At 39.2% G+C, this 27,472-nt stretch overlaps 1 protein-coding gene across 6 annotated transcripts; it reads left to right on the top strand.

The window, feature by feature from the left end:
* Nucleotides 1-1,265: 1,265 nt before the first annotated feature.
* Nucleotides 1,266-25,915, top strand: LOC122873242 (ribosomal protein S6 kinase beta-2-like). Of its 6 annotated transcripts, none has more exons than XR_006377386.1 (18): nt 1,266-1,405; nt 2,484-2,505; nt 2,689-2,743; nt 3,070-3,107; nt 3,231-3,345; nt 4,618-4,686; nt 4,918-5,065; nt 5,344-5,401; nt 5,560-5,660; nt 6,581-6,671; nt 7,135-7,225; nt 11,718-11,825; nt 13,974-14,036; nt 15,582-15,659; nt 15,958-16,068; nt 16,277-16,389; nt 21,989-22,235; nt 25,326-25,915. XR_006377386.1 is itself a non-coding variant. In XM_044189683.1 (18 exons), the coding sequence occupies exons 3-17, from the start codon at nt 2,690-2,692 to the stop codon at nt 22,164-22,166; spliced, it is 1,419 nt and encodes a 472-aa protein (XP_044045618.1). In that variant the 5' UTR covers nt 1,267-1,405; nt 2,484-2,505; nt 2,689; the 3' UTR covers nt 22,167-22,208; nt 25,326-25,915. The 6 variants fall into 6 exon arrangements, 4 of the variants coding, with proteins under 4 accessions (XP_044045619.1, XP_044045618.1, XP_044045616.1 ...); XR_006377385.1 differs by having other exon boundaries at nt 1,267-1,405; nt 15,955-16,068; XM_044189683.1 differs by having other exon boundaries at nt 1,267-1,405; nt 15,955-16,068; nt 21,989-22,208.
* The last annotated feature ends 1,557 nt before the right edge of the window (nt 25,916-27,472 follow it).

Here is a 27,472-nt window from a genome sequence, read left to right as displayed (position 1 = left end):
TGAGGTTCGGACACTGCGGGTTAAATCAATACTTGCACATTATAGGAAAACATCTTACTGGATTAAATGAGTGTGGAAGTCCTGAAACAGTCAAGCATGGAATGTAGCAAATATAATACTGAAAGGAAAAGTTTTTTGTCAAGCCTTTTTTCATTAAATCTTTCTTTGGCCAAAATGAGAATCACCAGCTGATCACAAAAGCAGTTTTACAGTTCCCGCATGATTCAGGGTTATATGTGAAATATGAAGTGATTGTGTCAGTTAAAGAAGAATTTTGTAGGAGGAAAGCTTGGAGATGTAAGCTCGGTCAGGATAACAAGACGTGGGATGATTATCATTGACTGTGTATCAAAGCGTCAGAGAGATAAAGCCCTGAAGATCTGTGCATTTAGAGATCACAGCAGTGTGAACTGCTTCCCACTTGGAGCAGAAATAAAGAAGGGAGTAGTAAGCGGAGTGCCACTGACAGTAGAGGCAGAGTCATTACGGGAGGTTGAAGATGTGTGTGAGGCAAGAAGGCTGACAAGATTCAGAAAAGGGGAGAAGGAGGACAGTAACTCTGTGTGTTTGACGTTTGAGGGGGAGTTGCCGGAAAGAGTGTATGTAGATTATGTGTGTTACAGGGTGAGGCCGTATGAGAGAGCTCCTCTCAGGTGTTTCTGCTGTCAGGAATATGGACGTGTTGCTGCAGGATGTAGAGGAGGCAGGAGATGTGGGAAGGATGACTGTAAGTGGAGAAAGAGGAAGCAAAGTGCCTGCACTGCGAGGGAAATCACCATACGGGATCAGCACAGTGCCCAAAAAGAATTTAGAAAGTAAAAATGAATACGATCAGAGCAGAAAAGGGATTGTCATACGCTGAAGTGGCTAAGAGAATGGAGAGAAACGGTGGAATGGTGGCAGTGCAAAAGGAAAAGGAGCAGAAAGGAAACGGAGATGATCAGAGCATCAGTATGGACAAGAAACGATTTCTGGCATTTATTGCCATGGTTATAAACTGTGCGGCTGAAATAAAGTGGAAGTCGGAAAGGATTAAGATGGTGCTGGATGCTACAAGAAGGCTCTTGAATGTTGTGGACATATTTGGAGAAGATCTAGATGTTACACTGAGGGAAGGAGAAGCACCAACTCAGACGATGGGGTCTGGGTTATAGAATGGACTGTGGCATGGGATCACTTTGGGTGGACACTGTAAATAGTTCACACTGTGAAGCTGTCACAATCCAGTAGGTGGCGGTAATGCGCAATTATGGATGCCAACCGCCATAAAACCCAACAGAAGAAGAAAAAAAAAAAAAAAGCAACAGCAACTACACTTACACCTACAACTTCAACTTCAACTACAACAACACGGAGCTTACATGCTGGACAGAGAAGCATGAAGGGAACCCAAGCAGCTCTGCTGGTTAGTTTACGAAAGTAACAAGAGCAATGACGGCCACAGCTGTTGGTGTACAAAAACTGCTTCGCATTTACAACTATCGGATTGCGGAGATAGGGAGACGCAGGACGAAGCGTTCACCGGTGAAACGCTAGTTAGCTAGCATTAGCATGTTTGTTGACTCGCTACCTGTCAAACCAGCTGTCAATCTCATTAGCTCACACTTGTTATGCACCAGTTTAAACCGGGGGGGTGGGGGGGAGAAAAGAAGCGCCCCAACAAGCGTACAGTCGTTGTTGGCGTAGCGTTAAAGCAGTCTAATGAAACCACAACAATTGCTGTCATCTTCACTCAGATGTTGTTTTGGTTGCCATCTGACTAACTAGCATGCTAGCGTGATAAGTCAAGCTATCTCTGAGACGTATTTAATTTGAGTAACATGAGATAACTTAAGTAATATTCCTCACTTGAAGCCACGTAATTTCGGACAAGGGCTAAGAGACGGTTGTCAAACAACAGTATGTCTGTTTTAATCTCAAAGGTGTTGTTGTGTCGTGATTTGCCAAGAGAACAGCTTGGTGGAGGCTAGGCTAACGTTAGGTTTTGGGTGAGCAAAGTGTTTTGTGTTTAGACCTACCCAAACGTTTACTAAACACTTGTTTTCAACACTCACGCCAGCTTCAGTAGGTTGGTTTGGTGTATTGTGTTTTATCTCGCACTGGGTCAGTTTGCAAACTGTGGTCAAATTGCTTTAGTGGGTCCTTGGAAAGATCTTATGAGATCTTCCAGTAAAATAGGAAATGTTTCTTCATTATTATAGGTTCCTCAGTCAGCTCCATGCTGCTATAATTTGTGTATGTACAGTCAGTGCATTTACATATCAATAAAACAACAAAAACCTTGCTGTATGGAAGAAATGTGGTATTTTTGGGATACTAAATATCAATTATCATTCAGACTATAGACTGACATAGGGTTGGGTAATATGGATAAAATCCTGTATCATGCTAAATGTAGTTTATAGAAAAATATAGAAAAATCAATATATATTGTGATATAAATGTGTGATAATATAACACATTGGAATATCTGTTTTTCGCAGAATTGATATCTGACAAATCAAGGTATGTATGACCTATTGCAGTGTTCCTGTAATATCTGCTTTCTGTTGTAACTATTCGTTGCCCATTGCTCAGGAGACAAGTATGTGTACAGCACTGCTACATTCCTCATTGGGGGAAAGTGTTAATGAACCTCTGGTTGAATGAAACACAACAGACTGTTTGCCTGCACAATCTCTGTTTCAGGATGGCAGGAGTGTTTGACATAGACTTGGAGACTGAGGACATCAGTGATACAGAGGTCTGTATCCCCCAATCTTTAATTAGACTACAGCTGATCAGTTAATACCTCTAATACACAAGAATGAGAAAACAATTACTCTGTGTCATAGTTTATATCTGGTTTATACACATTTTGACCACATAATACTTCTCTGTGGTATACTTACACAAGCTGATACAAGTCAACCTTGGATACATTGCAATGAACACTTTAATTCTTAAATGTGGAACACATCTGTTTGTGTTTTTAAGGGGCATTTGGCTAAGGTGTACAATACTTTTAACATTTTGACTTACTATTATAACTTTGTTTAACCTGACTGGCTTGCTGTTTCCCATCTGTAGGATGATGTCTGTGACTTCACTGTGACAGAACCAGAGAAGTAAGTCAAATTTATCATTCAATCTTTAAAAAAAAAAAAAAAAAAAAAAAAAAAGCATGCTGATATAGTACAAAAATGTATTTCTACCAATATTGCTACTTTTCTGTGTCATGCCCATCCCAGTGTTCAGACAGAGGAGGTAGAGTTGACCAGTGAAAGTGTCAACAGAGACAGTGAGAGAGTTGGACCTGACTGCTTTGAACTTCTTACTGTGCTGGGGAAAGGAGCCTATGGCAAGGTGTGTATGTGTGGTTGTGCATCATGGTGTGCACGCTGGTGTATACATATACCATAGACCGTATAAGAGAAAGGGACGTAGCCACCGTGACATCACCCATTGGTTTGTGGACTACTGATCCGAAGCCTCGAGTTTGGCATTTTGGCCATTGCCATCTTGGATCTTTGGAACCAGAAGTGACCATATTTGGACGAGAGGGTGGAGCTAGCTAGCTTGGTTAGCAAGGTGCATCTGTAATTCACATTCAATTCATAGTTATAATATTAACTGGGATGCTAATTTTGGCTAGCGAAAAAACAGGCTTGAAACAAAATGTAGCCTACTTACCGGAAAAAAATTAACAGCTGACTCAGAGTGTTTTGTTAGTACAACCGAACGCTGAACAAGACATTTTTATGTGACCAAAATGTTACAATTAACTTTCATGAACTGAAAACACACTGAAAGGGTCAAAGTTCTTAGACGAAAACACCGACAGCACCCAAAAACAAGTTCACGGCTAATTAAATGCACACAGTGCAGTGGATACGCATCGCTTCTATCCTGATTGGCAGGTCGCCATGGTAACGACTTGTCAGTCAAAGGTAGCCACGCCCTAAAGCATACCCTGCTTTATCACCTATTTTACTCTAAATGGGACCATAATTTACAAAATGAACATCATGCTGTATTGAAGAAGGCTTGAAACTAGCGATTGAGACCATAAACTCATTAAGAAAGTGTTTCCCGAGGTAATAAGCCCACAGGGTCATTTTCTCAGACTTCTATACAATCAGACTTCTTTTTGCAACCAGTGGAGTCGCCCCCTGCTGGTCAGTAGAAAGAATGCAGGTTTAAGGCACTTCCGCATTGGCTTCACTTTTCAGACCCGGAGGTTGCAGCTTGATACACACCTTTGACACCTTTTTAAGGTGACATCTTTAAGGTACACTCCCTTGCTTTCCACAGACATTTTTCCTTGTGTTTTTATTTATAACTACTTAGAAAAGTAATCCCAGAAGACAGCATGAAGTAATATTTTCATTGTAAATGTGCTCTAAGATGTATTGATGTTTAATGTCAATTGAACAGAAGGAAAATAATTTATCAGCAATGTGGTATTTCTAATTTGTGGAGCAGCCAATATCGATACTTCACTGAGTAGGAGTGTCCTAATCATAATTTGCTACACCCCCGATTCCGGTAACATTATGCCATGAAAATAACTGTCAGATAATGTCTGACATATAAAAACAAAATATTAAAACAAAATGTTTTTTCTCTCTTTTTCAGGTTTTCCAGGTGAGGAAGGTTCAAGGTTCTCAGATGGGGAAAATATTTGCCATGAAGGTCCTAAAAAAGGTACATCATCACAGCCCACAGCTTCCTCCTACACAAATTGTAGGATAAACAGTACATGAAGTCGTTCCTTTCTTCCATTTATTCTTCATGCTTTTCTCTCCAAACAATCCTTTATCTGCCTCTCATTTCTTCCCTTCCTTCTGTTAGTCCTCCTTTCTCTCCTACCGCCTCTCTTTTTTTTTGGTCCTCTTTCAACACTACTGTTCTCACGTCTTGTTCATTTATACTTAGGCTAAGATAGTGTGCAATGCTAAAGACACGGCCCATACACAAGCAGAACGGGAGATCCTTGAGACAGTGAGACACCCGTTCATCGTGGATCTGCTCTATGCCTTCCAGACTGGGGGAAAACTCTACCTCATACTGGAGTGTCTGAGTGGTAAGACAGAGGCACTGAAGAATGAACTGATGGAAGTGAATGATAAAATCATAGGAGGAGAAATAGATGCCATGGACCAACTTTAGTGCATATACACACACCTTATCACATCCCTTAATTTTTAGCATTTATGGGCATGAGGTTGATTGAAGGGATAGAGGGGGAAGAGGTGGAGGGAGAAAAAGATGGATGAATGGGGCGATTAATGAATGGCTGGGAGGAATATTCTCTAATGCCACTAACCTCACTAACCCATCTGTACTGTTGTTTATCACCAGGAGGGGAATTGTTCATGCAGCTGGAGAAGGAAGGCATATTTATGGAGGACACTGCTTGGTAAGGATGCTCACTCTTTGCTAAGTGTTTGTATATAAGCTGTAATTTCCAGTTTGCACAGCTTTAGCGTGGTTATGATATTGAACGGTTTCATTGGAAATTATAACTATTTTTTTAAATTTAGGTCATGGACAAAAATATTTTCTGTGTATGTGTAGTTTCTATCTAGGAGAGATCACATTGGCCCTAGGTCACCTCCATTCTAACGGGATTATTTACCGAGACCTCAAACCTGAAAACATCATGCTCAGTCACCAAGGTAACGCTTCATATGTTTGTCTACATATGTTAATAAATGTGATCAGTACCGAATATTTAGATCAAACAGTTGATATTTAAGAATGTCATAAATAAAGTTTTTACTGTCTCAAAGTGTTGAATGATCATATATATATCTGGGTGGGTTCGGGGTAAGATTTCAGAATTAATTTGCAATTGTTTTTTAGCACAAACCGATTGACCGAATCACTTGTAAAACATCCAATCAGTAATATGTGATCTTATAGCTGAATGTAGCTCTTGAAGTTACAGTGAAACGGAAGTTAGAGCGTCTTTAGCTTCAGTAATGTGACATATATCCTAGTGAAATGGAAGGTGGGGCTTAGTTACGAGAGGAATTTAAATAAAATCCTACAGTTTTGATTGGATCACTCAAAAGTGGGCGTGGGCGTGTTGTAGAGAGATAAGGAGCTGCAGAGGACTGTTTGCCTCCACACACACTTCCCTCATGCTTTGTTGTTTATCAGTAAAATAAATTAGACCTCACCCATTCTTTGGAAAATGTAAACAAAGTTTATTGCCAGCTGAAATCCAGACACACACCTGATGATATTGCTCTGCTAGCTATCCACTAGCTAACAGTCAAGTGTGGTTTCATATTTATTTATTTTATTTATATAGTGCCAATTCATAACAGACGTTATCTCATTGCACTTTTCCTATAGAGCAGGTCTAGACCGTAGTCTTTATAATATTATACTAACTATATGAACTGTCCCTTTAAGTGCCCTAATGAATGTGAGCACTGTGTGGTTTGTTTGTGTTGTTTCCTGTTCCCTGTTTTGCATCGTGGTTGAAACGTAATTTTGTGATAGTGTAATTTCCTCTTACTTTTAATTTAAATTTAGCTTTACACATTAACCATGGATAGTATTGCTTCAATGTTTTTTCTTTTTAAAGGACACATCAAGCTAACTGACTTTGGCCTCTGTAAGGAATCAATTCATGATGGAACCGTCACACACACCTTCTGTGGGACGATAGAGTACATGTGGGTAACACTCTGCTCAGTCTAACATAAACACACATCTACAGTTGACACACACACTGTCACACTCTTACTCCCTAGATTTTTAACCCCTTTGTGTCCACATGTAAAACTTGTTGCTGCAATTTTTTTCTCCATCAACCATTCTATAGGAATAAGAATGTGTTATGCTCATGTTGATCCAGGATTGTCTACTGTATTATAACATACAAGAAATTGTAACATCATTTTTAAATTTGGGAACATAAATGCAGAATTGTGTAATGCAATTTGTAAACTTTTGCATAATTCATACATTGTAGTTCAGTACATTTAGCAAACAAATACATTTAATTTAGAGTTTTAATAAGTATTTTTTATCATTAGAAATATTAACTGCGATTCAGCTATTTTGCCCTGCCCACACACATCCTCACACTATTTTTTACTAAATTTCCTTGTTTGTGTATGTCTTCTTCTCTGCCAGGGCTCCAGAGATCCTGACCAGGTCAGGTCACAACAGAGCAGTAGACTGGTGGAGCCTGGGGGCCCTCATGTACGATATGATGACCGGATCAGTAAGTAGAACTGTGTGAGAGAATAGTTATTAATTATGAGGAAACAGTCAGGAGATGGTGATGGGCTGTAGTAGTTTTCCTTTTGTTCCCTTTAAACTGATGTGGGATAAGAACTTGCTCTAAATCTCCCCATATACCCATGTCCAAAACACCTCTAAAGGGAGGCACCCTGCAAGGAGGCAGTCTTACTGGGTTCCCAGATCACCCCAATTTGCTCCTCTTATTATGAAAGAGTAGCTGCTGGAGCCTGAGGTCTTCACACCCCCCAGTTAGAATCTAATTTGAGCAGTTTGTATCAGTGATCTCATTCTTTTGGTCTGTACCCAAAGCTTTTGACAGTAGATGAGGGTTGGAAAGTGTTCTTTGACCTGTGAGTCAAAAGAAAAACTTTTCATGACCCACCAGCTCTTATTACTGAGACCAGCCTGGGTGATGTCGTACCTTCCCCTCCCGATTCTTCTAATTGTTTTCCAGAACTTCTTTGGAGCCCAAGATAAGTCATATCTTATAGCCTTAATTTATGAATATACAGGCTAGAGAGTGTTTAAGGACAGTTTTTACCATAATTCACTGTCAGGTGGGTAGGGTACTATGAGCTCTGTAATATGATGGTGCCTGACCATTAAGAGCTTTGTAGGTGAGGAGAAGGATTTAAAATTATTATTGAATCAACTGGAGAGTCTTATTCTGGCAGCCTGATAATAAGGAATTGCAATAATCCAGCCTAGAAGTAGCAAATGCATGGACTAGTTTTTCCGCATCATTTTGAGTCAGGATATGCCTGATTTTTGCAATGTTACGTAGGTGAAAAAAGGCTGTCTTTGAAGTTTGTTTATGTGGGAGGTAAAGGACATATCCTGATCAAAGATAACTCAGAGGTTCCTTACGGTTGTGCTGGAAGCCAGGGCAATGCCATTTAGAGTAACTATATCTTTAGATAATGTGTCTCGAAGGGCTTTGGGGCCAAGTACAATAACTTCAGTTTTGTCAGAGTTTAACATCAGAAAATTGCAGGTCATCCAGTGTCCTTAAGGCATGCTTGAAGTTTAGTTAACTGGTTAGTTTCATCTGGCTTGATCGATATATATAATTGGGTATCATCTGCATAACAATGAAAGTTTAAGGAGTGTTTCCTAATAATATTGTCTAAAGGAAGCATATATAAGGTGAATAGAATTGGTCCAAGCACAGAACCTTGTGGAACTCCGTGACTAACTTTGGCGTGCATGAAGGATTCATCATAATATGTACAAACTGAGATCGATCTGATAGACAGGATTCAAACCAGCTTAGTGCAGTTCCTTTAATGCCAATTAAATGTTCCAGTCTCTGTAATAGTCCTTTGTCTGATGCAATTAGAAGGTTATTTATAAGTTTCACCAGTGCTGTCTCTGTGCTATGATGCACTCTAAATCCTGACTGAAAATCCTCAAATAAACTATTTTTATGTAGAAAGTTACACAAAAAATTGGCGAATGCTTTCTCAAGTGGCTCTGAGCTCTGTTAAAGGGCCAAATTGAAATGTACATGTGAACTGTGTAGGATAAATGGTGGTTAGGAAGAGGATAGTTAGTTGCATGCAAGACCCTGTGTCTGTGTGAACATCACTAACATCAACTTAGCATGTGGCTACCAAAATAAACAAAGGTAGCATATAACCAGTTATACGTCTAGTGGTTACGTTACCAGTCAGTAAAGGAAGAGAAGGTGGCTTTGCGTTCCACTGGATTAGCCAGGCATGTTGGTTCCGATTGAAGAAAGTCCTTGTTGTGCAGTCCGTCTGTGCAGATGGAGGAAAAGGTCGCTCTGTCTATTGTTCTCCTCAAAGTTAGTTCTTAAAGTTAGCTGGCAGACTTTGTGTAGTAGCCGTTGGCGCTAACTAAGTATTGCTGCAGAAATCCAACACAGGCCCTTGCGTTGCTGCTGTAAGAGAGAGTTTGGTTCAGCTGTGTGTCTGTTCCAAGCAGATTACCTGGTGGTGACAGCTGCTGCTGAGCAGCAGTGCTGTAGACGAAGCCAGGAGGAAAAGAAAGAGAATAATGGCTGCTGACCCATTTATTAACCTGGTGACATCACGGGTCACATGTCAGACTGACCAATGGTCGCTGGAAGTTGGGTCCATGGGGGGAGTTCACAACTGCGCCCGAATACCTGGAGGATTGTGGGAGACTGAAATCAAATTCTCTCCTTTGTTTACCTAACAAAAGAGCATGTGGTTTCCTAATAATAAAGTTCAGTTAAAGTCCCACAAATGAATTAATTCAAATGGTGGAGTGCCAGTGGTTCCAACATTCCCCCTTTTGGTCTCAGGATTACACTCGATGTGTGATCCTGAGAGCACAATTGTCCATGTGTAGTCCATAATTGGAAAGAGTCCATTTGTGATTTCATAAAGGTGTAACATCTGTTCAGTTCATTAATGAACTGGGCTTTGGTCAACACTATATATCTTGGCTAAGCAAAACAAGTTACAAAAACAAAATCCAGGTTAACATGACAAATAGCATTGTATAAAATACATAACCCATGTTTCTCAGTTACTCTTGCGGTTAGTGAGAACAGGAAGGTTAGTTATGTAAATTAGGTAAGGTGAGATAGAAAGAGAGAGTGGCACTTGGAATGAATAGGACAGGTGTATGACCAGCTGTCTGTCATAATGGGGTGTCTCCTAAGCTAGTGTTTTAAACTAGTGATCTCACTAACAAAATACTACCAAGGAGCTGATCCAAGTGTACTTGCAAAATATTTTACTGCAAGAAGAGTAAGGTATCCTGAGCTAACATCTGTCGTACTGTCAGTACGGAGGTGGACTGTGTGTTAGTTATGACTATGAGAAGCGAACTCTGGCGCTCTTGTGCCTTAAGTTTCTCTTAACTTGTGCCTCCGGGCTTGTGCTTCTGGGGTAGCCAGAGACAGAGAAGCATTCAGAGGCGCTGTCACTGTCTGACGGATTATGACCATGTTCTGAACTGTGATCTGTGAGATGCTGCGGTCATCATCTGAACAGTCTCTTGGCTGGTCATACTGCTGGGCCAGAATTTCTGAGTATTGCCTTCTACAGCTTCTACTGTGTGAGTGCATATCCAGACGCAGTTGGTGGACATGGCGGTTACTCTCTGTGTCCGTGTGTTGCTTTTTGTCACCCCCCCCCCCTTGAGCTGTTATGATGGTGATGTTTTGAGACAGTAGGGCTCTGTGATGCTTTGGTGGTTTTCCCCACAGCTTTGAAACAACAATTTCCTAGGCCACCTGTGTCATTTTCTTTGCTCCTGCATTGAGGGGTTACCTTGATGTGTCCTAAGTACAACGTGAGTGTGTACACGTGGATGAAGATTGCGCAAGAACAAGGACTTGAAGGTGAAGCTTTCTTTTAAGCCTGGTGCATTCTTCCCCTGTAAGTATGCATTCCTCAAACGCTTGTAGTACTCTGGGATGCTCACCACGTGAACGTTTAATTTGGAGGGCTGGAACCATTGCTGTGATCTCGTCAGCAGTAGAAGAGAATTCTTCTATTAGTGCATGACGGAGCTCTTTGTTGTCATTTCTGATTGGGAGGTTGAGACTGAATAAACTTATGGACAGCTTTATAGCTGGTCTTCCACACAAGTTTAACTTTCTCCCTTTGGCTTGCTTGGGGCAAGTCAATTAGATGGTGATCTAATTCCCTAAAGTAATCGTCTATGTGTTGATCACAGTTGTCTGGATCAAAATGTTCAATATCCTTAGCTATCAACTAAAGCACTTCAAGGCGGGGACACTGAGCTAATTTCCAGTGAAGATGAGACTAAGCTAGCATTATTGTAGACGTGTGGATCATGCGCTACACTTCTCTCTGGTTGAGAGGCAGGGGCTGATTAGCTCTGAAATGTTCTAGTCCCCCGTTTGGAGGGATGAGCACTGGTGAAGTTGTTGTGCATCAGTGGCTGAAAAGAACATGGGGCAGAATATCTCATAGAGGAAAAACTACATATCTCCTCATTATCAGTCTCAGTGGAGAGGGAGTTAACCTCTCTTTAAAGGAGGAGTGTGAATCAGAGTAACCAGAATCACATAGGCTGAATGACAGTGTGGTGGGGAAAGACGTTCTGATCTAAGCTTCAACAATTGATGAATGTCATTCAGGCCTTCATAAAATCATATTGTGAACATTGCTGTCCATGCTGGCAATTATTTGTCAACTAGGAAAGCTACCACCTTTTGACCTGCAGGCCGTCATTGTTGTTTGTTATGTCAGCGGACAATTATGTTGTTGCTGCCGCTGGCTGACAGATTACACTCCATTCGAACAGGTTTCCCGGCCCTCGCTGTTACGTTTAAGTGGTGCACCGGCGCACTGAAATGGAGCGGACCCAGTAACACACAAGCACCGGCAGTCAGAAATGAGACAGTGCGCTTACACAGCACGTCAAAACCTTGACGTTGCCGATGAGAAACCAGTAGTTTTGATCTCCTTTAGTGTAACTACTGACTCCCTCTTGTGATTCTCCACCAGCCTCCATTCACAGCTGAAAACAGAAAGAAGACCATTGATAAGATCTTGAAGTGTAAACTCAATCTGCCCCCATACTTGACCATCGATGCAAGGGACCTCATCAAGAAGGTCTGTAACTCACACACAAAAACACAGACACAGATGATGTCCAAATGTAGCTTCAGATTAATTTTTTATAATTTTGTTTCAATTCTAGTTTCACATGATTGGCAGAGAAACATTTTCTACATTGTTTGATCACCCACAGGCAATATTAGTAGATAAGTAGATAGCAATGGTTCCTTTTTTACTGATGGAAATAACCATCAGTCATTTTTATTCTCAAATGATCTGTGACCCCACAAAGTGGCCCGATGCACACGTTTTCTCACAGTCCAAAAGTATGAGATGCTTAAACCACTTCAAAAAAATAGCAGAATCAAATTGGCCACATTCTTGAGTGAATAAAAGCACTTCATCTATTTGGATTTATGTATCATTTATCAGTGTCTGTGAGGGTTCCGCCCTCAATGAAACCACTCTGGCAGTGTTTGATATGTTGGTTGAATTGCTTTTCCTAATTCATAACCACCATTAATGAGTTTTATGAGTTAGGAAAAATGTGCTCATTCTCATTTTGCCATGATTTGGTAATCTTTGACCACAAAATAAAAGCAATATGAAGGCTAAGAATTCTGAATGTGAGTCTGCAGAAGGTCGCCACAGCTTGTCTTACTGCAAGGTTAACTACAAGAAATGCGATCCTCTTTGATATTCCAACCCAAATGTAATCTATTATGTTGTAGGACAGGGCACGTTACATTATCCTGGATTGTTTGTTGTTGAAAACCATGTAAAAATAACAAGGCCATGCTAGCCTTTTGCTTTTAGGGCCCAATCAGACAGAGCGCGATTTGCAGGTTGCACATCAGGTCGACACAAACAACTCGCACTTCATCCATCATTTGTTTTGTACGGACAACTTTTTAGCTGACTGCTTATCAACTCCTTGATCATACTCCTCTACATGTAAGACTTGTTACTTTGTAATTAAATGTTACAATGATAATTGTAGTTTTAATTAATGAAAACAACTTACCCCAAATCACAAGTTGGCCTACCGCACTAATTTGCCTCCAGGCCTGCTGTTTTCTGTTCAAATCCTGGTAACTATGGTTGGTAAAATCATATAGCTCCAGTATCCAGTAACAGCCACCACTAGTTTGTCCTCCTCTCTTGTCATCTGATTGGACAATGGGGGAAAAAACGCAAGTTTTTTCAAATTGAGGAGTTCAGAGCACTCCTGCAAAAACACTCCGTGTGTCTAAAATGTGAGGCGCCCAGGGCACATTCACAGCGCACAGAACGCTTACTGCCTATAGAAAACAACTCGAAAAAGATGCCTCTCACTGCAAAAAACGCGGCCTGTCTGATCCTGTCTACCTTAAGCTCCCTCCCCTCAATCACAATCAGCCAGGTTTTCTACACGTGAACAAGATGTAGATCAGTGGGTCTTAATCGCTTTCGTTCTGTTGGGTGTAATTAGCAACACAGTTTGTAATTCTGTAACTAATTAGGTTTACATCAGTTGACAAAACCATCTCACCACAAGGTCCACAGTATCACACGATCTTCCTCAGTAGATGGAATACGAATGAAAGCTCCAGAACAGCCACACACATCTTATATTGAGATCTTGTCAACTACTGTTTCCAAGGTCAAGAATGAACTTTCAACCTCTACATTTTCATCTTCATTTGAAATGACACCAAAACTGCTTACAAATAATCTGCAGAGCCTCAAAATTAAAAGCTACATAAGGTTTAAAATCATCAAAAAAGAATAATCAGAAATGTCAAACTTAATTTGACATTTTACTTTTTCTTTCTCTTTCATTTGACATGTGAAATATTATTATTGCCAAATTTGAACAGATGGCATATGTGTATGCCGATATTTGGTCTTGTATGTCACCAATATTATAACAAATATTGGTATTATTAACATGAAAATAGTAGTCCTTCCATATGACTCAAAATCAGTTAGTTTAATTAATCTGTCCCCACTGACTGTATTGTGATCTAATGAAAGTATGTACTGTATCTGTCCCTCTCTATTTTAATTTCGTTGTTTTCTTGGTATGATTGCTCATTAGAATATTAGCAACAATTCATTAGAAATATTATGAAAACAGATTTATTCTGTAAATTCAAACAAGTGATTGATTATTTCAATCATCAGTCTTTATATTGACATGCACCACACACTTTTTTTCAGCTGTTGAAGAAGAATCCAGCCCAAAGACTTGGCTCCAGTAAAGCAGACTGTGCTGATATCCAGGTAACTAACTGCGGTAACTTTTTCACTTTCTACCTGGTGTTAACATGGTTTCCCTATAACTGGCCAAGCTAAAAATACATCAAATCCATGTGTTAAGGCACTCACGATGTCAATTCAAAACAACCTCCACCGGTGGAGTACTGTATATTATCAAGTATAAAAGCAATGTAAAAATATAGCTGCAAGCGGCAATTCCGGGGTTCAAACCAACACAGACCAATAGAAGTTTAAAGATTTTGATCTGGACCTGGTCAAATGTGGCCTAGACATGAAAAAAGCAGTGAAATCTACCTTTTTTGCACGTTCACAAATAGAATGAAGAAAACAAACAATTTCTGATTCATAGTCTGATTCGTAGACCTCACTGTAGTGCCCCCTAGTGGTCGATTTAAAGGAAACTTTCAGGGCATGTTTCAGGTTCTTATGTGGACATATGCTGGAAGTTTTGTGATGATTGGACAAACAATGCCTGATTTATAGTCTGATTTGTGTTATGCCACGCCCAGTTTTTTGCATTTGTAGTGCCCACTAGCGGCTCAAGAAATCCCACCATGAGCAAGCGCTTGGCGACAGTGGCAAGAAAAAACTTCCTTTTAACAGGCAGAAACATTGGGCAGAATCAGACTCAATGGTGGGTGGCTATCCGCCGCTGCCATGTTTTGAGCAAGAGAGGTTGAGAGAGAGAGGTTTTGAGAGAGAGAGAAGGGGGTGGGGGAGAGGGGGAGAGGGACGCACAATGCACATTCCACCTAGACTTTTAAAATAGCAATAATGTAATGGTAGTGTTAATATTAATAAAGTGTCAAAATGTCAAAAATGTGTTTTTCAAAAAAAATTTAATCTAGGAAAAATCTAGTTTAAACTAGACTAGCAGAGGCCAAGAGGGTTTTTTGTAAAGCACATTGAGCTGGATTTGTGAGAGAAATTTCAAGTCATTTGGACTTATGGTGTTAGTAGGGTAGCCTGTTCAAAATGGCATTTTTGGGCTTTAATTACAGCACCATCATGTGGCTGATTGGGCTCATTTCTGTGGAAGCGCATGCAAATTATTTGCAGTTACTGGGCCAAGTTTCATGTTTCTAGCTCATTCCAGCTCACAGCAATTTGAGCTGCGGCATAAGACAAATAATAATAATAAGACAACACAAACACAATAGGGTTTCAGCCCCTTTGGGCCTTGAACTCCTAAAAATTCACATACACAATAGGAGCCATACAAGCAAATCAAACAGGTAGCAGGCCGGCCAGGAAGTGGCATGCTTGTCATAGATGCACTGCCATTTTAAAGATTGACAATATACAGTTTTGAGAGGACAATGGCAGGTATGGCACTACTTTTAGGTGAGGAAAAGGTGCCCACAAAGTGGAAAAGTTCACTTTTGAATGGTATGATTGAAATGCTGCTGAATTTTAAGCAAAACCAAAGCTTGTAAACAAAAGACACATCAACTCACAATTCCCTTGGTGTTCAGGGATTAATTTTCATGTCAGCTGGAAATTGGGCCCATAGAGAATATATAAATTAGCCCTTTTGTTCCACTGCAGAAACATCTGTTCTTCAAGCACATCGACTGGGAAGACCTGCTGAACAAGAGAGTGGAGCCGCCATACAAGCCACAGCTGGTAGGTCATCAGTTGTCATTTTGTGCCCATTATGTTATCGAACAGCCTGTTAAACTTGTTATTCTGGGTTAGTAGAGTTAATTCAGCAAACTCTGCTCTCATTCTTTCATTAATTCTTTTCTTTTCAACTGCCCCCTACTTCTTTCATGTTCCCAAACCTCTTACTGTCTTTGTGTTACATTCTTACATACCTTCATATCTAGAGACACTCTAATAAAACTCATCTTTTTCTCTCAGTCACTCTTTTTTTTCTTTAACTTTCTGGCTGCCTCTGTCTTCCCATCTGTCTGTCTAGCAGTCGGACGAGGATGTGAGCCAGTTTGACACCAGATTTACCAGACAGACACCAGTGGACAGTCCAGACGATACTTCACTCAGCCACAGTGCAGAGCTCGCCTTCGCCTTCGCTGTGAGATACTATTCCTTATCATTATGTCTTTTTTTGGTCTAACACAATCTATTTGTTCTAGTGGTATAACCTATTTAAGTTCACTGCTGTCCTCTCTTTTAACATTGTAATAAATAAAAAAACACCTGTATTAATGAGGAAGCCAGTCACATGGTAACATTATCCATCTATGACTAACTGTCGTGAAGGAATGATCATTTTCCAACAGGGTTTCACCTACGTGGCTCCATCAGTCCTAGAGAGTCTAAAAGAAGGCTTCTCATTCGAACCCCGAACACGACCTGTACGCCGACACAACAGCAGCCCACGCACACCCATCAGGTAACACACACACACATAAAGATATATTTTGTTTACTTTTGTTTAACTTGACATTCTGTGAGTTTATTTATGTCTTAATTTGGCTGGTGTGTGGTTATAGGAAATAGTCCTTACTGAAAGCAGTAGAGGAACTCCAAATCTATAAACTATTTTTAATCTGTTGACATTTTTTATATTCCACCCTTTTTTACAACAGCAAATCACACAAAACCAGACAAAAACATAAAATGGAACCTATTAAGCCACAAACATTCATTATCACCAGGTCTAACAACAAGTACATATTAGAAAAAAACAAGGCATAAAAAATATTACATCATAGTTGTAGCGACTTCTTGTAACTGCCATAAGCCGCTGAGACAGGGAACACAATGCAAGTACCATCTATAATTTTAAAATAGTAATAATGTAATGGTATTGATAATGTTAATATTAATAAATTAATAATGACAATAATATGAACAGAGCCAATAACAACAACTGTAGTAGCAGTTGTCGAGCAGGAACACGGGGGCAGCAGGTGGCCCACAATCACAGATCCAGTCTCTGCAGCTCCAGAGGCAGAAATACCTGCTGAAAGTGACAGAAGGAGAGAAACGGGAAATCACAAAACTAAGATATGATGGTGCCTGACCATTAAGAGCTTTGTAGGTGAGGAGAAGGATTTTAAATTCTATTCTGGATTTTGCAGGGAGCCAGTGCAGAGAAGCTAATATTGGAGAAATATGATCTCTTTTCCTAGTTCTTGTCAGTACACGTGCCGCAGCATTCTGGATCGACTGGACAGTCTTAAGGGACTTATTCATGTATTAACATGTACAAACTGAGATCAATCTGATAGGATTTAAACCAGCTAAGTGCGGTTCCTTTAATGCCAATTGAATGTTCCAGTCTCTGTAATAGGATGTGATGGTCAACGGTGTTGAATGCAGCACTAAGATCTAACAAGACAAGTACAGAGACAAGTCCATTGTCTGATCTGCAATTAAAAGGTCAGAAAACAAAAATGAAATCCAGTACACGGAGTTGATATGTGCAAAGATGAACGTGGATGCTGTGAGATTTGTGGTCAACAGAAAATGTGAGAACTCAAAGTCATCCCCTCTCTCCTCTCACAATGCAGGTGAACAGGTGAAAAAACAGACAATTACTTCCGTTCCAACCCACGTGACATTAAATCATACATAATAGAGATGAGCAATTAACAAACACATACATGACTACAGTAGTTCTAATGCCATTACTAACCTTCCCTTTCTTTCTAAGATCCTTGAGAAAGCAGTTGCCAATCAGTTTTGTGACTTTCTAAATAACAATAGTTTATTTGAGGATTTTGAGCACTGGTGAAAATTACAAATGACCTTTTAATTGCATCAGACAATGGACTTGTCTTGTTAGATCTTAGTGCTGCGTTCGACACCATTGACCATCACATCCTATTACAGAGACTGGAACATATAATTACCATTAAAGGAGCCACACTAAGCTGGTTTAAATCCTATCTGTCAGATCGATCTCAGTTTGTACATATTAACGGAGAGTCCTCAGTGTACGCCAAAGTTAGTCACAGAGTTCCACAAGGATCTGTGCTTGGACCAATTCTATTCATCTTATATATGTTTCCTCTAGGCAATACTCCATAAACTTTCATTTTTATGCAGATGATACCCAATTATATATATCGATCAAGCCAGATGAAACTAACCAGTTAACTAAACTTCAAGCATGCCTTAAGGACACTGGATGACCTGCAATTTTCTGATGTTAAACTCAAACAAAACTGAAGTTATTGTACTTGGCCCCAAAGCCATTTGAGACACATTATGTAAAGATATAGTTACTCTAAATGGCATTACCCTGGCTTCCAGCACAACCGTAAGGAACCTCTGAGTTATCTTTGATCAGGATATGTTCTTTACCTCCCACATAAACAAACTTCAAAGACAGCCTTTTTTCACCTACGTAACATTGCAAAAATCAGGCACATCCTGACTCAAAATGATGCGGAAAAACTAGTCCATGCATTTGCTACTTCTCGGCTGGATTATTGCAAGTCCTTTTCTATCAGGCTGCCAGAATAAGTCCCTTAAGACTCTCCAGTTGATCCAGAATGCTGCGGCACGTGTACTGACAAAAACTAGGAAAAGAGATCATATTTCTCCAATATTAGCTTCTCTGCACTGGCTCCCTGCAAAATCCAGAATAGAATTTATAATCCTTCTCCTCACCTACAAAGCTCTTAATGGTCAGGTACCATCATATCTTAAAGAGCTCATAATACCTTATTATCCTAGCACACTGCACTCCCAGAATGCAGGGTTACTTGTGGCTCCTAGAGTGTCCAAAAGTAGATTGGGAGCCAGAGCCTTCAGTTATCAAGCTCCTCTCCTGTGGAATCACATCCCAATGTGGGTTCGGGAAGCAGACACCATCTCCACATTTAAGAGTAGGTTTAAGACTTTCTTCTTTGATAAAGCTTATAGTTAGGATTGGCTTGGGTGAGACCTGAACCATCCCTTAGTTATGCTGCTTTAGGCCTAGACTGCTGGGAGACTTCCCATGATGCACCTCTTTCCTCTCTCCTCCTCTCCCTCTCCATCTGTATGCATTTTTGATACTGACATTATTATTCCTATAGTTGTCATTCCTATTATTATTAATTTATTAATAATACTATAATTACAATACTACTATTTTAAAAAATAAATAAATTCTAGGTGGTATTTGCATTGTGCATCCCTCTCCCCCACCCCAACTCCCCCTCCCCCAAAACCTCTCTCTCAACCTCTCTGTCTCTCTCAAAATCTAATACGGCGGTGGCGGATGGCCGCCCACCATTGACTCTGGTTCTTTCCAAGGTTTCTGCCTCTTAAAGGAAGTTTTTTCTTGCCACTGTCGCCAAATCCTTGCTCATGGTGGGATTTGTTGGGTCTCTGTAAATAATATTATAAAGAGTACGGTCTACACCTGCTCTATAGGAAAAGTGGAATGAGGTAACTTCTGTTATGAATTGGTGCTATATAAATAAATTGAATTGAAATTGAATTACGTTGTTCACATATACAAAGTATTGACATTGTGTGGAAACTGGAAAATTAACTGTCTCTAAGAATAGGTATTATAAGCAAATGTATTGATAATTTAGTACACACTTCTCACCAACTCTCAGCTACAAACTTCTCCCATCTTTCAAGATGTTATTTCTGTTTGCAATATATCCCTCCAAAATAAGGTTATGATTGAAAAACATTCTGAATTTATTTAGATTCAAGGAATCCACCCCAGCAGCTTTTAAGAAATATTTCCCTAACAAAATAATACAGTTAATATAACTGTTTGTTTCTGTAACATCACCCAGTACAGCAGAGAAAAAGCTTGGCTGTAAGCACAGCTTCATTTTAAAACACATCATTTTAACTTCCCTCCAAAAGGAACATGACATGACTTTCACAAAACAAATGAACCTGTAACTCTGTTTCTATAGAGCAAAAACAGCATTTGTTTGACTCAGTAATGGCCAAAATCATTTTCCTGGTTGGCAAAAAATTCTAAATGACAAGTATAAATGTATATACTGTTGTTTTATATATTAACCCAAAAACTTGATTCCATGGTATAGGCCAATCAAATACAGTGGTGTGAAAAAATGTTTGCCCACTTCTTGATTTCTTATTTTTTTGCATGTTTGTCACACTTAAATGTTTCAGATCATCAAACAAATTTAAATATTAGTCAAAGATAACACAAGTAAACACAAAATGCAGTTTTTAAATGAAAGTTATTATTAAGGGAAAACAAAATCCAAACCTACATGGCCCTGTGTGAAAAAGTGATTGCCCCCCCTGTTAAAACATAACTTAACTGTGGTTTATCACACCTGAGTTCAATTTCTCTAGCCACAACCACACCTGATTACTGCCACACCTGTTCTCAATCAAGAAATCACTTAAATAGGACCTGCCTGACAAAGTGAAGTAGACCAAAAGATCTTCAAAAGCTAGACTTCATGCCGAGATCCAAAAAAATTCAGGAACAAATGAGAAATAAAGTAATTGAGATATCAGTCTGGAAAATGTTACAAAGCCTTTTCTAAAGCTTTGGGACTCCAGCGAACCACAGTGAGAGCCATTATCCACAAATGGCGAAAACATGGAACAGTGGTGAACCTTCCCAGGAGGGGCCGGCCGACCAAAATTACCCCAAGAGCACAGCGACGACTCATCCAAGAGGTCACAAAAGACCCCACAACAACATCCAAACTGCAGGCCTCACTTGCCTCAGTTAAGGTCAGTGTTCATGACTCCACCATAAGAAAGAGACTGGGCAAAAATGGCCTGCATGGCAGAGTTCCAAGACGAAAACTACTGCTGAACAAAAAGAACATTAAGGCTCATCTCATTTTTGCCAGAAAACATCTTGATGATCCCCAACACTTTTGGGAAAATACTCTGTGGACTGATGAGACTGATGAAGTTGAACTTTTTGGAAGGTGTGTGTCCCATTACATCTGGTGTAAAAGTAACACTGATTTTCAGAAAAAGAACATCATACCAACAGTAAAATATGGTGGTGGTAGTGTGATGGTCTGGGAACTATGAATTCTGCTGTCTACCAAAAACTCCTGAAGGAGAATGTCTGGCCATCTGTTCGTGACCTCAAGCTGAAGCGAACTTGGGTTCTGCAGCAGGACAATGATCCAAAACACGCCAGCAAGTCCACCTCTGAATGGCTGAAGAAGAATATAATGAAGACTTTGGAGTGGCCTAGTCAAAGTCCTGACCTGAATCCTATTGAGATGCTGTGACATGACCTTTAAAAAGGCAGTTCATGCTCGAAAACCCTCCAATGTGGCTGAATTATAACAATTCTGCAAAGTTGAGTGGGCCATAATTCCTCCACAGCGCAGTAAAAGACTCATTGCAAGTTATCGCAAACGCTTGATTGCAGTTGTTGCTGCTAAGGGTGGCCCAACCAGTTTTTAGGTTTAGGGGGCAATCACTATTTCACACAGGGCCATGTAGGTTTGGATTTTGTTTTCCCTTAATAATGTAGAAAAGGTTTCAGTTGTAGTCATCTGGACACTGTTTTCAGAATCAAGACATTTCGGCTCCCATCCAGAAGACATTCTCAATTGTGAATTGAGAATGAGTTGAGAACACAATTGAGAATGTCTTCCGGAATGTCTTCCGGATGGGAGCCGAAATGTCTTGATTCTGAAAACAGTGTCCAGATGACTACGACTGAAACCTTTTCTACGTTAGAACACCCCTGGACGAATGAGGGACTACACCGTCTTATTCCCTTAATAATAACAACCTTCATTTAATAACTGCATTTTGTGTTTACTTGTGTTATCTTTGACTAATATTTAAATTAGTTTCATCTGAAATATTTAAGTGTGACAAACATGCAAAAAAATAAGAAATCAAGAAGGGGGCAAACACTTTTTCACACCACTGTATGTCCTCCCATTTCTTAAGTACTATATGGAGTGTATCTTAAAGACCTAGAAGATAAATAAAAATGATAACTTTATTTATCTTCTTTCTTTTGAACTTCATCTTATATTTCTTATAACTTCTTCATGTATTTCTTTTAGTCCTCTGAAATTTTCCCCAGCTGGACCCTTCAAATCCAGCATGGACAGAGAGCCAGACCTTTTCTCTCCCACCTCTGCACCAGCACCTCCAGTTCCTGTGCCACTGGAAAATGGAGCTGCCAGTCAGCCAATCAGGACGCCTGCGAGGAACAAGAAGCAGAAGGGACATCGCAGATGAGGAGGAAATCTTCAAAGAGCCAGCCTATGCTCCATGACCTTGGTCAGATTAACATTTTTATAGTATACAGTAAGTGTTGAGGCACAGAGCTGAAGTGTTATGTTTTTGCTGGTATCATGCTTTTTTTTAAGTGGTTTAACTCCTGAAACTTCACTGAAAAGCCAAAATCAAAGTGGAAGTTCTCAGTTTGGGCTTCTATTCTCTCACATTCATCTTTTAAAAACAAATACAGTAGTACTTGGGACTTACTGTTCAGGACTTCCTGTTTGTCATACAACTATCTTCAGGTAGATCACTCTACAGATTCAGTGGATCAACATAGAATTTCCATGCTTTTACTTTGTCAAGACATATTGAAGAATTTCAGTTTTATAATTTGTCCTGAGATGGTCACTTTATTGCATAAAGCTTTAATTTACAGCTTCCATATGTTTGCACTTATAGTTCACACTGGCACTAATATATTGGAAACAATGACATATGTAACAACATTTTCTACAAATAGCACTTAAAAGAGGGCAACCATTGATTTTTCTTCACCAACTTCACTGAATCCATTGTGAGGACTCAAGATCAGATAAATGATGGATTGATTGGTAACAATGTTTCATTTTGTATGTACATGCCTGGGAAATTACAGCAAAAGGAAGCTGCAATATAAAATATTTTGGGTTTAATTAGTTCAGCAGCTTTTAATTAGTTCATCAGAGTTTGTGCAAAGAGGTCAGCTATCACAGGCTGACGTTTTAATTATAGAACTGATGAAGGATCACTTGATTGAAGTCCTGATTCTTTTCCATTAAGGTTGAACTGCGAAACTGACCTTAAGCCGCCAGGTTATCGAGTAACTTTTGACTACACAAGCTTAAAGTAGTAAGATTTGTTTATGTGTTGGGGTGGGACTGGTGGATTTAGAAATCTCCTGAATGAAATGCTACATCACACACAGAAGATAATGTATAAATATCAGATTTGATCTTCAGTGATGTAAATATGGTGATATTCATCATTGTTTCTCATTTCTCTGTTTCTTATCAGAGAATCTTCATGTCTACTGCCAAAGCTTTTAACACATCCCATCCTCACATTGTACAAACTGACCAATCACACTATAATAGATTGCACTTGACAAGAGCGATATACTTTATTTATTAATTTAGGTGAATAAGGAGGTTGTAATCCATCATCCTTCATCAAAATAGCCCCTGTATAGTAATCAAAATATTACCATATGTTACCATATGTTCACATACATCCTTATATTTAGTACAATCTTCAAGTGGTGCTCTCAGAAAACAAATTATAACATTGTATAAAAAGAGTATTTTGTGTTACTGAACAAACCTATTTTTACACATGAAACCTAGGTCAAATAGTATTTAAAAAATATATTAAAATCCTAGATATTTTGAAGTGTGTGATTGTCATTACCTGACATACATATGAGGGGTTAAGTCACTGCAGGCATGCTCAGTCAAACACTAATTCAGCACTTGGATGGATCACAGAAAGGTTGTGAGGTTCATTTGATGCCAAAATTCTTTCAGCTTTTTTTTCTTCTTAGAATAAATGTTTCATAGGTTGAGGTAAATTTAACCAAATCCTGGCCCAAGTCACTGTATCTTTTATTATTACAGTACAATAAAAAAACAGTTAAGCATTCATAGTCTTATGGCACAAAAACACAGGCAGCAGAGACAAATTTATTTTGAGAAGGGATTGTAAGTGCAAATATTAGAAATTAATTTAGGGTAACAAAATATCACAAATATTAAATACTTGGGTAAACAATCTATGAACTATTCAGCTTTCAATCATTGCCTCCAATCCAGTGATGTATATACAATTAGAGGTAATGGAGATGGACTAGTATTGTTTGGAGTAAAGATGGGGCAAAGTGAGAATGTTCCTGCAGTGGAAACGCCCCACAAATTGATGTAAATAACCTGGCTGAAGAAGTTAAGGTGCTTATGTTTGTTGGCTAAATCGTCCATTAGCTTCAGTGCCTCAACATGTTGCCTGTATGTCATGGTCATTACTGGGGAATAAAGAATGTACCAGGTGTAAACTATTGTTTCCATTATATAGAGACCCAAAGTGGTCAGTATTACATAAATAGATAATACATAATGAAATAAATAATCATATGAATATATGCAGACAAAATATGTAATAGAACCGAGAAAAAATTGTGAATTGTGAAAAAATCAAATAAACTTTTTGCTACGCTAGCAGCAGGGTTCTAGGGATGGCAACGTCAGTCTGTCGATGGTTGGTCGTCCACCACTTTGGTCCAGACTGAAATATCTTAACAATTTTTGAATGACTTGAAATTACATTTTATACAGACATTCATGGTGCCCAGAGGATGAACCCTAATTATTTTCATGACCCTCTGACTTCACCTTAAGCGCCACCAGCAGATCAAAGTTTTCACCTATCCAGTGAAATATCTCTACATCTATGTTATGGATTGTCACAAAATTCTGTACAGACATTCATGGTTTTCAGAGGATGAACCATACTGACTTTGTCGATTGCCTGACTGAAGCTCTAGAGCCACATTTGTGATTTTGAGTGCAATATCTGCACAGCTATTGGATGGATTGCCATGACATTTGTTACACTCATTCATGTCCCCCTCAGAATAAATTGTAATCACTTCAGTGATCCCTTAACTTTTCATCTAGCGCCATCATCAAGTGAAACTTTCACTTTGACCAAAACTAATGACATTCTCGTCAGCCTCAGCTGTACTTTGTGTTTGGTGCTAACTAGCAAATTTTAGCATGCTAACACGCTAAATTAAGATATGTGATAAACATTATAAGCTACCTGCAAAACATCAGCATGTTAGCATGCTTACTTTAGCATTTAGCTCAGACTACTACTGTGCCGAAGTACAGCGTCACTGAGCCGCTAGAATGGCTGTATACAAATTACAACCAAAAAACTATAAAATAACATTTGATAATAATGAACAAGGTTTTAAGCATTTATAAAGTGATTCAGATTATTTTATTTCACAATTTTATGGTCATGTATTTTGTCTGTATGCATTCATATGATTATTTCATAAAGTCTTGTTTATTTATTTAATATTGAACACACTGGGTCTTCATAAAATCTAGCTGCCTTTCTTTTTTTTTTTTCCAAAAGGAAGATTCCTGTCATCATGCATCTATTTGCAGCCCTGCTCACAGCATTGGGAAACAGGTTCGACACATAATGTCTTCCTACCTTCCTCCACCAGCCATCCTTCATTTGATACAGAGTCTTTACATGTTTGATGCTGAGCTGTGAACAAACTGTGTTACCACTGTGTGAATTACACTGAAATATCAACTGTGGTACATCATGAATTGAAAACAAGGTATTTGTAATGCAAGATAAAAGTACACAGGGCTCTGTTTTTATTATTATTTTTGTTTGTCTTACCTCCAAGTTGCCACACTCTTGTCGTGATATTTGCAGTTGGACAGCTGGAACAACTATTAATTATGTTCAGTTTTGTATATTTATTTACATAATTAATTATAGAGTGATATGTACAGTGCTGTGTCTCCTACACCTCCGGAGATAATGAGAATTTTACAAATTTATATTCTAAGAATTTAATTCAGAAAAACTGGATTGATTGGATTACATTTTTATTTTTGGGATCATTGCTCATTTTTTTCTTTTTTTGTCATGTTTTCCTTCTGCTAACTGATGAATGTGTTAAGAATAAAAAAACATTAATTGTTGAATTGTTGTATTGAGAATTTTATTTATCCAGGTTTCATTTAAATTTTAAAATGGAAGCATTTCTGATGGATGGATGAATAATTCCCCAAGTCCAAAGAACATTAAAGCTCATTATGATTTCTCATAAGGAATAAAGATTTCTTTTCCTCCAGATGAACTGAAACACTATGTAGATCACCTGCTTAAGTGCTTAATAAGCATGGAAAAGATGCATACTCCTATGGAATTACAGGAGAGCCATAAAAAAGAATAAGAAAATAAATGTGGAAATATAAAGAGAAATAAATAAAAGAATAAATAAGTAAATAAAATGTGAAAATATGGCTCCACAACCCCACAACCACAACGTACTCCCTCACCAGAATTCTAATCAGGACACCTGTTGCCAATTACACACCTGATCTCCATCTGCATCACCTCAGCCCCAGTACAAAAACACCCCACTCACCTCAGTCAGTGTCCGGTCTTATTTTAACAAGGACACTACTCGCTGCCCTGCAAGACAACGTTTTGGGCTCTCACCTTTGAAAAGAGTGCTTTTTCCTCTCCTGAGCTCCCGTCTCCCGTGTGTGTGTGTGTGTGCCTCCAGCCTCTGATCCCTAACCCCGCTAAGCAAAGGACAGTATCAGTAGTCATTATCCATCATTCTAGTCACTGCTTGTTTTCATGTACAATAAAACCATCTGTGTCTCCATCTTGGTATCTCCAGCCTACTCTGTCCGTAACAGTATAAAACATGGACGTAGTGTCCATGACGTCACCCATAGGGTCCTAAAGCGCCGTTTTGAAGCTCAAAGTGGGCCGTTGCCAACTTGGCAGTGCGTCACTCGGCCCAACTCCCGGATTACCAAAAATGGGCAAAGGGGTGGAGCTAAGGTGCCTGGTTGCTCAAATACACCCACCTAGCTCAAAGTTACCAAGCTAGTTACGGCAAAGAAGCTAGATTTATGCCACTCTGCATCGCTAGCCGGCTAAAACCCTGTGGTATGCGGTTGGCAGTTTACGATTGGTACCCAGTCATCGTACCAGCTTACTCTTGAAGTAAGTTAACCTGAAATTTACTTAATACATGTCTAATGAACAATTTGAAGAAAATCAGTTAACCTGAATATAGATTTTCACAACTTTAGTTGCGAGTCATTTATTTGGCTGTCACTTGTTTATAAAGTTACTTTTAATAAGTTAATGTTGATAAGATAACATTAAGTTACCTACACGTGATTGCATAGTCATAATTATTATTGCCGCTTTTTTTAGCCTATTAAGGACCAAACCAGAAATTCGAAAATCTGCATTTTGATTCTCAGTGCGGATGCGTTGCTGCATAATGGCTTACAGATAGATTGTAATTCCCCACACTGCGATTTTGATTTTGATTTGTGTACTGCTATTGACTGCGCTGTGCGAGATATGATCGGTGAGAAAGAAAGGCACTTTTAATTTGTTACAAGATGTTTATTTCTTTCAGTCCTTGTTGAGGTCATGGCCACCCGCGGTGCCTCCACCACGCCTGCTACACACAGCATTAACTCTCAATACCAGTCTTGGCTACTTGACTT

The sequence above is a fragment of the Siniperca chuatsi genome, linkage group LG3 (assembly GCF_020085105.1).
Source record: "Siniperca chuatsi isolate FFG_IHB_CAS linkage group LG3, ASM2008510v1, whole genome shotgun sequence".
NCBI classification, from domain to species: domain Eukaryota; kingdom Metazoa; phylum Chordata; class Actinopteri; order Centrarchiformes; family Sinipercidae; genus Siniperca; species Siniperca chuatsi.
This window is presented reverse-complemented; position numbering and strand designations above follow the sequence as displayed.